At 47.6% G+C, this 14,568-nt stretch overlaps 1 protein-coding gene and 1 long non-coding RNA gene across 8 annotated transcripts; one reads left to right on the plus strand and one right to left on the minus strand.

Annotated features, from left to right (window-relative positions):
* The first annotated feature begins 567 nt into the window (after nt 1-567).
* Nucleotides 568-4,378, plus strand: LOC128154596 (uncharacterized). 2 transcript variants are annotated; one of them, XR_008239387.1, is made up of 4 exons: nt 568-622; nt 1,489-1,607; nt 2,380-2,512; nt 3,337-4,378. It is a non-coding gene; the product is annotated as an uncharacterized LOC128154596 (long non-coding RNA). The 2 variants fall into 2 exon arrangements; XR_008239386.1 differs by lacking the exon at nt 568-622 and having other exon boundaries at nt 1,449-1,607.
* SLC16A4 (solute carrier family 16 member 4) lies at nt 826-13,647 on the minus strand. 6 transcript variants are annotated; one of them, XM_052815429.1, is made up of 9 exons: nt 13,124-13,642; nt 12,469-12,575; nt 10,081-10,213; nt 9,363-9,506; nt 8,718-8,879; nt 7,639-8,187; nt 6,154-6,365; nt 5,319-5,412; nt 826-1,179 (listed from the first exon to the last, which is right to left on the minus strand). In XM_052815429.1, the coding sequence occupies exons 1-9, from the start codon at nt 13,137-13,139 to the stop codon at nt 1,025-1,027; spliced, it is 1,572 nt and encodes a 523-aa protein (XP_052671389.1). In that variant the 5' UTR covers nt 13,140-13,642; the 3' UTR covers nt 826-1,024. The 6 variants fall into 6 exon arrangements, with proteins under 6 accessions (XP_052671389.1, XP_052671393.1, XP_052671391.1 ...); XM_052815431.1 differs by lacking the exon at nt 826-1,179 and adding an exon at nt 4,487-5,011 and having other exon boundaries at nt 13,124-13,644; XM_052815433.1 differs by lacking the exon at nt 9,363-9,506 and having other exon boundaries at nt 13,124-13,644.
* Between the last annotated feature and the right edge of the window lie 921 nt (nt 13,648-14,568).

Genomic DNA, 14,568 nt, shown 5'->3' on the forward strand with positions numbered 1-14,568 from the left:
TTAAAAAAAAAAAAAGGGATAATGCCAGTGGCTGGGGTGGTTGCGTGTAAAACCCTTACGATATCCCAGATCCATGTAATAATTTCAAATATCTGGTGATATTTGCAACCTCACTACTGGAAAGAAAGTCAAAGCAGCTGTGTTACATCTTGGCCACCCGAATTAAATCTGTAGGATGCTGGTTGAATATAGGCTCAGCATTGCTGCCTGGCTCTGGGACCTGCCTTCGTGGGTTCACTGAATCCCAGGGAGTCACTGGGTGATTGGGAGGGTGGGGAGAAGGGGAGAAGAATCTGAGACAGGTACGATCTTTAAGTTTGCTGTATTGTGGTACTGGCTTTAAGGAGAATTGGGTTTGCTTCCAGGTCCTCTGTGCTGTGGCAAACAACATTGTGCCTGGGAGATTGAGTGGCCATGGTGCAGCATCCTTCTCACAGAAAAAGAGGTTTTTGTGGAATGGCTGTTGTCCATATCCTCATGGAAGTTTAATCCTTATCTTTCTGTACCGTGTCTGTCCTTGCGTTCCTCCCTGGAGCTAATTATTCGTATCTGAATAGAATAAGCTAAAATCTCTTGCTGTGCTTTGGCACTTTTGAGGTCCTTGGCTGCCTCATCCCAAGAGGTGAGTCAGCCTTGCTGTCTCGCGGTGGCTAGGAAAGCTGGAGAGGCGGCTCTGCGGCTCTGATACTGAGCTGTCGGACTGAACGCAGCGGGTTTAAATCAGACATATAGAAAGACATGGCTCAGGAGCAAAGTCAAAGTGAAACCCATGTTCCTCTGGGCCATGGGCCTTATTTTTTTCCCATCAAATAAAGCTTTACACTATGTATTTCTCAGATGGCTTTATTCACACATGCAGGAGAAATATCTAGATATACAAACTGTGAATCTGTCATCTAAAAATTCCTATTTTCATTTTTGCTGTTGTTTATATTTCCCGGTACAGAAGGTCTGTGCTGGTGATTGCTTTCCAATCGTGGATGCAATCAAAGACCATTCTTTAAAATTTCTACCGAGAATTGCTTCAGCCAAGCCTGGGGCTGTTGTTCAGGTTGGCTTTTTTTAGCTTCCATTTCTGGGCCGAAGGCTCAAAGAAGAAAGAAATAGGTGAGATGAGAGCACAGGCTCCAGCAAAGAGGAAAGAGCAGACATATGTCTGGGTGTAGTCATACAGCCACCCTGCAGGAGAAAAGATTGTTATTAAAGCTGTTGGATTTTTCTCACCAAAAAAATCATTTTGGGAGGTGGGCGGGAAGCAAAGGATGTGTGTTCTCATTTAAGAATTCCTCAGATATTTTCTTTACCTTAACTCTTCATGTGCCTGCTGCTGTGCAGCAGTTCCGTGGACAGTTAGGACTATTGCCATTGGTATAACAGGCAAAATTGTAGGTCATTCATCCCAGAGCTAACTTCTCCTGATCTTTGTAGTGGACATGGGTTTTAATTTGATTAAATTTAATCCCTGACTTTTTTTCCTGTTTAAATAAGTGGGCCAAAAGTAGCTGCTGCAGCAGATGGAAGATCCCATTGGACTAATGAGATGACTTGCATGTGTTGGTGTTTGCAACATCTGGGCTGCAAACTCGATTCTCCAGCCTTGCCTTCTTGTGAGCAGACCCAATTTAATGCAACCTGTCTAATATGAGAGATCCCAGGCCAGGAGCTTGAAGTGAAATTGCTTAAAAGTAGCTTTGCAAGCACTTAAAAGGAAAACCTAAATTCCATAAAGACTCGGGAATTTGCAAGGAGGCAGGTCGCCTTTTAAAATGACCTTGAAGTGTTTTGTTTAGTTACAGCATATCAGCTCGTGTCTAGACAATCATTTTAAAGGTGGACAATTCCTCTGTTTGAATCTAAAATATACAAAGCGATGGGAGTTGCTGCTGCATGTAATAAAACCCTTCATATACTCCCAAATCTGGCGTGGGTTGGTTGGATGTCCAAGGTGGGTTAGCAGCTGAGCCAGATCTGCTGCTGCTGGCGTAAAATGCAATTCCTCTGGTGACATCCGTGGACTCGCATGATTTACACAAATGGTAGATCTGGCCTAAATTTGGGATTCTTAAAACCAGCTCTGGTTAGGAAGGGAAATAATATAGATTCCCCAGAGACCCCGGTCTCAGCTGCGCAGGAGCGTGGCTGCTGCTGTTATCTGCGAGTGCCGTGGCCCTGAGTAGGGAAGGAAGCAGTGCCGGTAAAATTTGGGGGTCTGTGACAAACCCGAGGTGCTAACATTTTCCTTGCTGTAGATTTACACGGCCAAAGGAGGGTTTTCTAAAACAGAGGAAAGGCTGTGCGTTGCTTTGCTCTACCCCAGTTTCGGTTTCTGTTGGCTCATGCCTTTCTCAGGGGGAGTTTCAGCTCTGTTGTTTTTCTCAGGGATATCGTGTGAGCCACGGCACAGGCGAAGACGGAGCTTGCTGTTGGAAAGGAGGATCCTGTGGCGCTGGACTTGGTGACGTTGGGTGGCTCTCCCGTGACCCTGTTTTTGTGGAGTGCTTTATTCTCCAAGGTGGGATCTGGTTTTGCTGTCTGAAAGTCTCTGGGATTTGGACAGGAGAAGGGATGCTAATGTAGTTGATAGTAAGATGTACAGGACAGAGTGCACCAGTTGAACTCTGATTTATTTAAATTATTTTTTAAATATCCTTAAGGATATTTTTTAGTTTTTCCGGTTTTTTTGGTGCTGAAAGACTAGCATTGCCTCCTCACCAGGAGCACAGTGATCACCTTCTACTGCATCACACCCCCCAACCTTTTAAAGTACCTATGGTGTCTGTGCCCTGACTCTTCATCCAAAAAAAATCATTCCTGCTGCAGAAAGCTGAATTAGAAGCTCATTGTGTGCAAACTTAAGCAAAACAGCAGTTTTGTAAGCAATGCCGGTAAATCCCTGGCACCTAAGTGGTCCAAACTAAACATCCACGGCACATACTCATGCTGCAGGCTGTGGTCAGGCTGTTTAAATTGCGCTGCCGATCTGTAATCAGGAGTTTTGTTTATTCCCGATGCCCTAAGTAGCAATACCTAGTGTGAAGACGCAGGTAAAATTTAGATGAGAGCATCTAAATGCACGTGCCAGCACAGCTTTCAAATGACTCCATCCTCTCCCCTTTCACCACCCAAATTTGCTGGGGCTGGTGTTTGTGTGCTGGTTGCTGGAATCTGTTCTGTAGTTTTGGATTACATGGTTTGTTTTATTTCTTTTGCAGTTTGAGTTACTGATTTGTACTGCTTATGGAAATAAAATGTACTCTTCTCTCCTTAGCTTGCTTGCAGCTTGCCAAAATAATGTTTGTTCTGTCTTGTTCTGTTTTGTTTTTGGCTTTTTTTCAGCATGGCAGAAGCATCCAGCAGTGCTGGCGGATGAGGAGCTATGAAGGAGCCTTCAAACTTTTCACCCCGGGCTTTCAGTCAGACCGGCTGCCTCCGGATTTAAGAGCTTTCAGTTAAACAGATTTGCAGGTAAGTCACCTTTTTGTTGCATTGTGATTAGGCTTTGTTCTGGTATGCAAAATAAGCAGTTTTAACCTTTGCAGTTCTCATTTTGCCTTGGGTTTCACTGCATAAAAATACTTGAGTTTTATAAAATTGAAATTCTAAAGTCAGGGTTTTAGGGAGGTCAGCAGCAGTCAGAGGTACTAAACCCCAGGGTCTCACATAACATTTAAATCTTGTCCTGTATTCTGCAAGGAGCAGGTGCTTTTGGACGCTTAGAGTTAATGAGTAGCTTCTGGTCATATTCAGTTTTCACACTTAATACAGAAGAGAAAATTCTAGAATTTATCTTGGATCACAAACTTAGATTCTGAACTCCGAGTTGTTTCCCTCTCGCTTTGCCTACGGTGAGATGGATCAGCGAGAGTTTTGCTTCTTGGCTTTTTTGGCCTTTATTTATCCTACCAGTATTAAGAAGATTGATTTCCATGGAAGGCTTTTTGCAGGAAACCTGCTTGCTTTACAAAATCCAGAAGTGTTCACACAGTGAGTGGTTAGCACTTTCAGAAAGCAAAAGGCTTCCAATTAGCGAAAATATATTGGAAGTGGATGAAAGTATAACTGCTATCTTAGCATGTATGATGCATGGATAAGAGAGCACCAAATTATTTAGCTCTTTTCATACAATATGCTACTGTGTCAGGGAATTTACTGTGAACTATCACACAGTACAGGGATTGCTTTCTGGTGGACATACATCTTGTATCAGCAGAAGAGATTTTATCCGATATAGGCTATGTATCACTGTGACAGTGTAAAGCGCACTGTCAATGAAACGCTTTAGTTGCTTGAAATTGCATCCATATACAGAGTTTTACCAACCTCGAAATATTGATTAGGGAAATCAATTTTTTTTTCACATGCTCGCAGTACAGCAGCATTGCTAAAGCTTTGCACGGAGCTGGTATTTACAGAATCCTTGGCAGCTTCAAGCAAAGTGCCTCTGCAGGCATGGGGCAGCTGATAGCCGAGGGCAGGAAGCAATAAATGACGAACAAGTTGCCAGGTTTTACTCAGGATACATTTGGTAGGTGAGTGACAGGACATTGTTCACACTGATATTTGACCTTGCAGCTTTTTCTAGTTTGTTTGCATCATGAGGACCTAGGAAGAGCTCAGTTCCTGTTTCCAGCTATGAGGTATGGCTAAAGGGTCATCAGGGAAAGGAAAAACTTTGTCCTGGCCAAGATATTTGGAGGAGAACAAGTCCCTTGCTCATAAGCAGAGACTGGAGACTCGCTTCTAAGCGCTTGGAATCTGCCAGATACTCAAAACTGCCTTGGTTTTCTGGCAGAGGGAGAAGAGGAAAGGCTTTTCATCCTCCTTATCTTTGGGCCCAGGAGCTCTTGTGGCTGAGCTGTGTAATCTTCTTCAAAACAAGAGATTGCTGAGACTTCTCCTTATGTTTCAGTGCCTCTGCTTGGTGGGACTGCTGCTGAGCTTGTCCTTGCTTTACCTTCCTCTCCCTGTCTCCCCTCTAGTCCCTCTGTTCCAAGTTCAGTGTTCCAATGCCCTGTTGGGGGTAAAATCCACGGTAATGCAGTCGTTACTTTTCTGCTGTGGTCAGGGTTAAAATTTGCACGTGGGGTTTAGCCTCTTTTTTTCCACGCAGTTGTCAAACTGCTAGTTGGGTTTTGCAAATTCACGAGCAAAATATTGCCTGTGTATAAAGATAAGTTTCTGAAATGCGTGTTGGTTTTTTTTTTCACTCGGACAGAAAAACCATTCTTGGATGCATATGGGTAGGAGAGTGAACCAGGAGCATGTTTTATCACTAGATGTCTGCGGTGGGTATAACTTATACATAACATTACAGTTACCTGCTAGAGGAGGTCCGCCGATGGCTGCTATCCCAGCAAAGAAGGCAGCAAACCCCAAGTAGCTGTGGAGTTTTTGCACGCCCACTAGATCTACCTGTTTGTAAACCCAAATGGATAATTATTGATTGAGTTCATGTGAACGCGCAAGCACGAGAGATTTTTTTTTTTTTTTTTTGAGGAGTTTCCTCTCCAGCTGCAGTTTTGAAAGGACTTTGCACCTATAGGTCTGATCCAGCCTGGAATCCGCTCGCCTCCTTAAGGCCAGCATGGAAATTACTGGAATGCGAGATGCTTTTCTGCCTTCCAGCTGCTTGGGCATCTCCCGAAACTAGTAACGCTGCTAAGACTTTGAGGAAGGCGTTTTAAACTCTGAATTCCTTCCCAGAAAGAAATACCAAATTATAATGATGCTTCCCTATCTGGATCCTGCCGTCAGTGGTCTGTGCGTGTTATAGAGAATTCTGGGAGCAGATATGCACAACCCTCTGTCTTAGCGTTAGGAAACGAATGGATTCATCCTGATTCCTAGGAGCTGGAGCAGTCTGCTTCAGAAAGGAGGATGTGGAAGGCAATTAGCTGAGCCAGGTTATTAAAAATCTGCAATAAACTCCCAGTGCTTCTGTTGCATCTGGGCTGTGGACACCAGTAAGTGGGTTGGAGAGGAGATTTGGGGCTCTCCAGTGGCTCAGAATGGGAAGGCTGGAGGGGAGAGCCCTCTCATGCAGGTCTGCAACAGCCCAAGGTAATATAGCTTTACAAAAGGGTTTTTGTATCATTCTGGAATGCTGTTGGAAATGCCACATACTACATTCTTTTAATGAAATATCCTACTCACCAGCACAGGAAGGACCAGAGCCATGAACCCACCGCAGAAAACAGCGAAGGCCACCGCGTAGGTCATGAGTAACGGGAAGGTGGTGGCCAGAGGACAGAGCAGGTTAGTGATGCCGCCGAGGACAAGGTAAGCCACGTGGTAGTGATACTTCTTGGTCCAGTTCTGGTCAGCAACCCAGCCTGAGAGCAGCTGGCTGACTGTCTCTGTGATGCCTGGGGGGAATAGGAGCTCATCAAAGCCTCAAAGATGACTTTTTTTTTTTTTTTTTTGCTATTCTGCACTGTGTTGCTTTGAAACCATCCCAATTCCACCTGCCACTCACTGTAAGAACGTGACCACAAAGGACTGAAATGCCGGGAAGTTACAGGAAGGCATTTTTAGACTGTTGTAAAATTCATGCTTTTTTTTTTTTCTTTACGTTGGTGCCTGCTACTGCCAAGTGCCTGTGGGTGCACCAAAGTGGTCTGTAAAAATTCAATTAAGGGCTGTGCACTCAGCAGAAAACTCTGAAATGCCCTTCAGTAAAAACAGGAAAGATAAGCTTGCCGTTTGATCTCTTTTTCAAGATAGAGAAAAAGCAGAATATTAAGAAGAAATATGCTTATGAGATTTTAATTTTTATAAAGAAGCAAAGAAGGACAGAAGCCCAGCCTTATTTTAAAGGCTTAGCAAACTTTTGGTACTTGCTTTTTACATTTCTCGATATGTTTTTATGAACTAAAGATCAGAAGAGTGCTCACTGTCAGCTAATATCTTGCTGACCACTGTGTCCCTCCTACTCTTAATTCAAAATGTCAGATTAATTGCTGCACTCTCCTTCTAGATGCTTTGACAGCATACGTCATTTCTAAATATTATACAGCAGTGTAGAAGTAAAATTTATTCTTGTACAATAAAATATTTTATGATGACTGAGGTTGGAGCCGCTTTCTTAACACAATGCGACTTTAGTGTTAATCCCTGCTTATAATCAGGCATGGTTTTGGTTTTTCCCCCCCTTGGAGGTGAATGTCCTAAATCCAAATGGCTAGATCCAAGTTAATGTTGGGGTTTTTTTCCCCAATATTGAACTTCTTTCTCTCTGCACACATTCCTGGGTCAAACTGGAGGTCTTTGAATGCTGAGTGACTCTGGCTTTCTGTGGTTTGTGGGTTTAAGCAAAGCAGGGATCGTGGTGGGAGGGCTTTAGGAGGACAGATAGCACCTATGTAATTGGAAACTTGTGTTTGTTCGGTGCAGCGAGGATGGGGGATCATCTAGCTTAGGTTGAGAGAACCACCCACCATGTGAGAGCGACTTTGTACATGTACAGAAGGCGACGCTATATATACAGAAGGGGGGTAAGGGCTGTGAGCTAAACCTCTTCCATGAAGATTTATTCTAGTACATATTTGGGCCTATTTCTTGGCAAGATTTGTGTTGCTTCTTTTTCCTATTTTGGTATCATTGTAATTAGAAATGGGTTTAAAAGATTCTTTTGCCTACCAGCCACTGAAATGAGGTAAGAGGCATCCATGCTGCTTATGCCCAGCGTTCTGGCTCTTGCTACCAGGTGGAAGATGGGCACGAAGTAGGCCAAGTGGCTGAACAAAAAAGACCACGTGAAAATGCAGAAGACGGGATCCTTCAGCGGGGAGAAGTCAAGGAGAGGCTGTGAATTTTCTTTTTCTGTCAGTGGAAGGGATTTGTAGCTTCTCTTGGCCTCGGTGGCTATTTCTGGCGAGCAGCTGTCCACGGGGGGTTTCTTGAGCCTTTCCAAAGCAGATGTATTTACTGGACCAGACACATCTCTGCCATGGGACATCAGGAGTCCCTCCGTGCTGGGAAGGTCCTGTGCACTGCGAAGCTGTATTTCCCTGGGAGTGGTTTCATCTGAGCATCCATCGAGTGTTTCTGAATCCTTCTTTGCCATTAAAGACCCACAGTCCTGATTTTTAGCAGAGGAGCGTTCAGGCGGCTGGGTGCTGATGGGACGCAGCAGCATGCTGGAAGGCACGAGGTTTAACGTGATGCCTCCAAAAATCAGGAGAGTACCTGAGGGAAGAGAGAAGATGCTTTTTTTTCTTGGTGTGGGAAGGGAGGAGCAGTAGGAAATGATCTTTCTAGAGCAGGGTGTAGTTTGCATTGAACAGGGAGAAAGCTCTGCTATAAGGAGGAGGTATCTTACAGGAGCTTTTATTCCTGTTTTTCTAGCTGGAAGTCCCTTTTGCTGTGATGCAGGCAACAAATCCAGAGCTACATCTGGGATCTGGGAGTTTGTTTTGTTTTCCCCCACTAGAAATCTGTACATGTGACAGATGTTCAGGATGGCCTGAAACAGTGTAGTAAAAGTAGGGATTTTCAGTTTTGGTTTTGGTTTCTGAGATCTCTGTTTTGACTCTGACTTTAATGACTGATTGAGCGTTTAATCATTAACAAGATGTCCCCAAACTGTCCCAGAAGAGGCAGAGTTGTTCCTCGGTGCATCCAATTTTAATTTTTAAAAAGAGCCTCATCTCCTGCCCAGATATCCTCAAATGCCCTCTTAATGCTGCCGAATTTGAATAAACAGAAGATGCGCTCACCTTGCCAGCCATAAAAATCGATGAGAAGTTGAGTGAATGGTGCTATTAGAAATGTCAGCCCCATGCCGGAGCGGGCGATGGCGTTGGAGAAAGCCAGCCGTGTCCTGCAGCGCTTGGCCGTCATCACCGCGGCTGCCTGGTAAAGGCAGGCAAACCCCATACCTGCGGGAAGGGAAAGAAATAAGACATCCACGTCCAAAAAGTGACTGCTTCATATTGTGAGCTTTAGGGATTCAAAGTCATGCCATCCCAAGCTCGTCGTCCGCATAGTGGAGCTGCTCTGCAGGGTTCATGGGCTGAAAGTGGGGGGACTTCTGCTGTTGCAGTCAGTGGAGAACAAGATTTCATGTGTGGTATTTAGTATCTGGGTTTTTTTCAGGCTGCACGCTTTTAGTGATGGATTTTAAAAGGCCAGGATTCATGTTGGGTCTAGAAAAAAAAGCAAGGTTAGTTGCGACTAGCATGTTGAAACTGGTATTTTATGTTCCTGATCATGAAGCTTTGGGGTTTCACACAACATCTCCTAGAAAGGAGCTGGGGATGCTTTACTATTCAAGGAACTGCCTGGTTTAACATTAAAGGAGCTGCTTTTACTCATCGTACGCAGGAAAATCTCTGCCCGACTGTGAGTCGCAGGCTGCTCACCCAGGAGAAGTCCCATGGAGACGCAGAGGAAGGGGACGCTGGTGGCCTGTGTGCTGAGCAGGCAGCCCCCTCCGACCAAGCCGGCCCCGATGATGGAGGTCGGCCGCTCGCCCAGGCTCTTGCAGACCATGGCCACGAGCGGGGCTGGAAGGGAAAGGAGGGAGAAATCTCAGGCTGAAGATGACAAATGCTGCTTTGCAGGACTGGGGGACTTGTATTGGGATCATTGCATCTGGTGCCTCGGGAAGTGGTCCATGTGCCACCCTGGGAGGGAGAGGGGTGACAAGAAATTTGGCACGGGTTAAGTATTCAGGAGAGTGGCCAAGAGACCTTGCCTCATTCCCTTGGAGCTCAGCGGACAGGGCAGGGGAAAGAGTCAAAGCCCAAGCTTTCAGATGTCCCGAGCCTGCTTCTTAATGCACACCATGCTCAGCGGCCATGAATTATTCAGCAGCTGGCTTGCTCAGAGGCAATAATATTGGTGTTAGGCGTGAGGCTTTGCTCTGAATGCATATAATAAACCTGCCACAGCGAGGTGTCCTGACACACAGGATCCCTGTCCTTGGACCATGCTCCTGCGTGGGGGTACCAGCTGTGTCCGGCTTGCAGTAGTGTGGGATGGAAATCGGATCTGCAGAGCATCCTCGGTGCTCCTGATATCAAAGCAAATGGGCTTGAGATTGAAGTGCTGCCCCAATCCTTACAGATGCCAGTTTACCTCCTAAGAAACGCAGGGAGGACATGATGGAGCCAATCCAGCTGACTTGCTCAGAGGAGCCCCCCACCTCCTCTTGGAAAGCCACGAAGAAAATCCCAAAGGTCTTGAGCATCCCCATCACGAGTACATTGACCTGAATTGGAAGCAGACAGAGGTGAGATGCTCCAGGGGTCAGGCAGGAGGAAAAGCTTTTCCTTCTGCTTTTCTTGTGTGTGTAATTTGTTGTGTTGTGGGAGAAACAAACCGGGACATGTTAAATGGGGGGGGGTGTGTTGAGGGAGTATCAGCAGGGTGGACTTGTGGTGGCCACGCTGCAATTTTATCTTCACAGACCCTCAAAAAAAACTTGTGTGCAAACTGGCTTTTCCAAAGAAAAGGAACAAAATAACACTAGAGCCTGACTCTTGTAGGGTTTTTTTGCTCTGTAAGTTATTTTTTAATACTAAAAAATAATCTAAATGGGTCTCAGCACTGTTGAAGATCACTAGGAGTTGATGAAGTGTTGAGCGGAGCAGGGATGGACATTAGCCGGTGCAGTTTCCCAGGCTTGCCCTGCCAGGGGGGCAAAGGACAGTTTGTGTCCTTAATTTTAACTCCTTCTCTCCTCCCTCATAGCGGGTGGTTAATGATTGGCAGTGAGTTACTTTGGATGGAATAGAAGCGGGGAAAGCTTTCCAGCTCTTCCCAGCCTTCCTAGCTGGGGGACAGCGTTGTCTTCATCACTGATGGGAAGATGGCGTGTGGTATTAAAGCCTGTAGCATGGAGAATTAGTGCTTTTAAGTGGTGTCAAGATGCCTGGTCTCCCAGGAGAGAGTAACCGAGCGTGTGTGCTGCCTGCACCCTGTGCTGCTCCTGCAGTCAGTCCCTGGGGACTCATCTCGGCTCTGATCCTCCACTGCCCCAAGATGGGATCTCACCCTTACTGAAGGTACAAGACATCCCTTTGGGGTTTGACACCCCAGCGGTGGTGTGTATGAGTAGGGAAAAGTCATCTTATCACTGCAAGCTGCCTTTTGGCCCTGGGCTGCACATTGGGCACCCTCATTTACCTCACTGAGATGTTTTCAGGTGGCATTTCATAGTGGAAGGTGTATGTCTATTGGGTTTGCATGGCAAGGTTTTGGTAGCAGGGGCGGCTTCTGTGAGAAGCTGCTAGAAGCTTCCCACATGTCCGACAGAGCCAGTGCCAGCCGGCTCCAAGATGGACCCATCACTGGCCAAGGCTGAGCCCATAAGTGATGGTGGTAGTGCCTCTGGGATAGCAGATTTAAGAAGGGAAAAAAAAGTTGCTCTGGCACAGAAACTGCAGCCAGAGAGAGGAGTGAGAACATGTAGAGGAAGAACCCTGCAGACCCCCACGTCAGTGCAGAAGGAGGGGGAGGAGATGCTCCAGGCGCCGGAGCAGAGATTCCCCTGCAGCCCATGGGGAGGATGATGGTGAGGCAGGCTGTCCCCCTGCAGCCCAGAGAGGTCCACAGTGGAGCAGATCTCCACCTGCAGCCTGGGGAGGACCCCATGCCGGAGCAGGGGGATGCCTGAAGGAGGCTCTGACCCCGTGGGAAGCCTGTGTTGGAGCAGGCTCCTAGCAGGACCTGCAGACCCATGGAGAGAGGAGCCCATTCTGCAGCAGGTTTGCTGGCAGGACTTGTGACCCTGCGGGGGACCCACGCTGGAGCAGTCTGTGCTTGAAGGACTGCAGCCCGGGGAAGGGACCCACGCTGGAGCAGTTCATGAAGAACTGCAGCCTGTGGGAAGGACCCATGTCAGAGAAGTTCATGGAGAACTGTCTCCCATGGGAGAGACCCCATGCTGGAGCAGGGGAAGAGGGTGAGGAGGAAGGAGCAGCAGAGACAAGGTGTGCTGAACTGACCCCAGCCCCCATTCCCCATCCCCCTGTGCTGCTGGGAGGGGAGGAGGTGCAGAAATTGGGAGTGAAGCTGTGCCCGGGAGGGAGGGGAGGGGAAGGGAAGGGGGAAGGTGTTTTAAGATTTGGTTTTATTTCTCATTACCCTACTCTGGTGGATTGGTAATAAATTAAGTTAATTTTCCCCAAGTCGAGTCTGTTTCGCCCGTGACGGTAATTGGTGTGTGATCTCTCCCTGTCCTTATCTCGACTCATGAGCCTTTTGTTATATTTTCTCTCCCCTGTCCAGCTGAGGAGGGCAGTGATGGAGTGGCTTTGGTGGGCACCTGGTGTCCAGCCAGGGTCAACCCACCACAGTCTCTGCTCAGCCCCCGGTGAAATGGGTGCACTCGGTGTAGCAAGGCACGGCTCATTTTTGCCCTTAGCTCAGTGGGATCACCCTGTCCTCTGCTCTGTGTGAGACTCAAGACTTTCTATCTGCCCCAGCTCCAGGAGGATTTTGATGAATTTGTTGTCTGCTTACCAGGAAGAAATGAAACACCACTCCCCATGCCCACCCTCCATCTGCGGCTTCGGTGCTCGGGCTTTTCCTGGCTGCCGGAACTTCTGGCTCTTCCTCCTTCCTTTCCCCTAGAAATGGGGATTTCAGGAGACATTAACACCTTGCTCCATTGCTGTTTCAATTCAAAACCTGTTCCCATGAAGACATCAGCTGCCTTTGAACTGCCTTTATCTCCTTGGCTGCTAATGAGGTAGCCACCAGTATTTTGCATTCAGCTTGCAAAAGCTTTTGAGGGTGGGTGAAGCTTTTACCAACCTTTTTACCAACAGATGTTAAGTTGCACATTAACACTGCCTGCAAACAGTTTAATATCCTTTCTCTTTCCCACCAAATTACTGTAACCACTTAAGCTTTAAGGGATTTTAAGTGACAAGCACCTTCCTGCCACTTTAGAGCAGATAGTTTAGTTGGTTTGTGCCAGAAGTTGGGGGGGTCACTGTTTATCTGTATCGAACTTTGAGCTCTCCTGGGAAGCTCTCCCTACCCCATCCTTCTCTGCTTATCTCCCTTCCATCCTCTCGCCCATCCCATGCCTCTGGTGGTGGCAGGATCCTGCCTGAGGGTGCAGCTGAACCCTAGAGCAGTCGGGGCTGATGAACCTGAAACTTTTCCTTACCACCTTGCTGCTGCATGCTGGAAAATCTTCCACGAAACAGTTGCTTGCAAAGAGGAATCGTTTCTTCATTTGCTCCAGAGACTAAATCCCCCCTTCCTGATGTGGCACCCCAAAGTCTGCTTCTTCATTCACCTCCAGCGAGGATGACGGTGTCTGTCCTTCCCGACGAGCCCCGAAGCGGGACGTGGAGCCCGGCAAGGCCTGGGGCTGGGTGGACAGAGCTTGTCCTCCTCCTCCCTGGAGGCAGAGCCTGGCTTGCAGGGCCCCAAGGCCAGGAGTCCCTCCCCTTCCCCAGCTGGGAGCAGGAAACCCAGAGCTTTTGGAGCAGAAATCCTGTTGGGAGGAAAGAGGAGGGGAAGCCTGCACGGGTTATAGCTCCAGGCAGAGCCCTGGGTCTTGCCAGCCTTTGAACGGAGCAGTAGGTGGCAATGGTGGACTGAAGCCAAACCTGGGGCTGCTGGTGGCTGCAGGGGAGCAGAGCTCCTGTCCTGCCCGCCCTGCCTCTGCTGCACGGCCCTTGGCCCGGGAAACTGCGTCATTTAGGAGGGGACGGTCTGGGAAGCTTTAGGTTTTCCAGCCAAGATGCTCGGTAGCTGGAGCGGAGCAGCTGTGCTGCTGCAGCCCTTGAGCGGAGCTGGTAGTTGAGCAGGATTTGAGTTGGCTCCATGCCTCTATTGCAAATATGCACAAACCACTGGGTAAATACAGCCCTCATGCTTCCTCCTCCTCCAGTTTTGGTTGACTTGTCACCCCAATTGGCATTCCTGAGGTCAGATAAAATTGTAGGATTGTGATACCGATCTCTGCTCCCCTCCCTTGGTAGAGAAGGCAATGCCTCATCTTTACTGGAAGAGCCCAGGATATATCAGAGCATATGAAGGAACTTTCCCTATAGTAAGGCTTTTAACATGTGCATTAATCTTTTATTTAAGTGGAATGGGTTTTGCGGTGAATATGGTTTAAGGGCTTGAAGGACAGGGGGGCTCTGCAGGTGGGGATGCTGGTGGCAGCAGCATCTGGTGCAGCATCCGCACTTGGAGCTGTTGGATGTCCGGGAGGAAGCACTCTGGCTGGAGCTGCTCCCAGCTCTGTGGGGTGTCAGGGAGGGGGGAGAAGAGGGACCCTTCAAAACTGTCACAGAGCTTGGACACACCAACTCCTGCTTCTGAGGCTGGGTTGTTACTCAAAATTAACACTGACCTCGACAGGAGCACAGAGCCCAGCTGTGCGGGGAAGGCTTGTCCCTACTGCGTGTTTCATACACAGCAATGACTGTGACCATCGCTGATAAACAGAGCTGCTCCTAGTAGTAAAGTCAAAGCAGCGTGAATGTCATTTTCATCTCTGACCCAGCCCAATTTTTTTAGCTCATGCTCTGCTGTGAAGGTTCCCTTCTGCTTTATGCATGAGGACAGCTGCAGGCCAGCTCCTTGTTACTCCCTTAC

Source organism: Harpia harpyja, chromosome 19, assembly GCF_026419915.1.
Source record: "Harpia harpyja isolate bHarHar1 chromosome 19, bHarHar1 primary haplotype, whole genome shotgun sequence".
NCBI lineage: Eukaryota > Metazoa > Chordata > Aves > Accipitriformes > Accipitridae > Harpia > Harpia harpyja.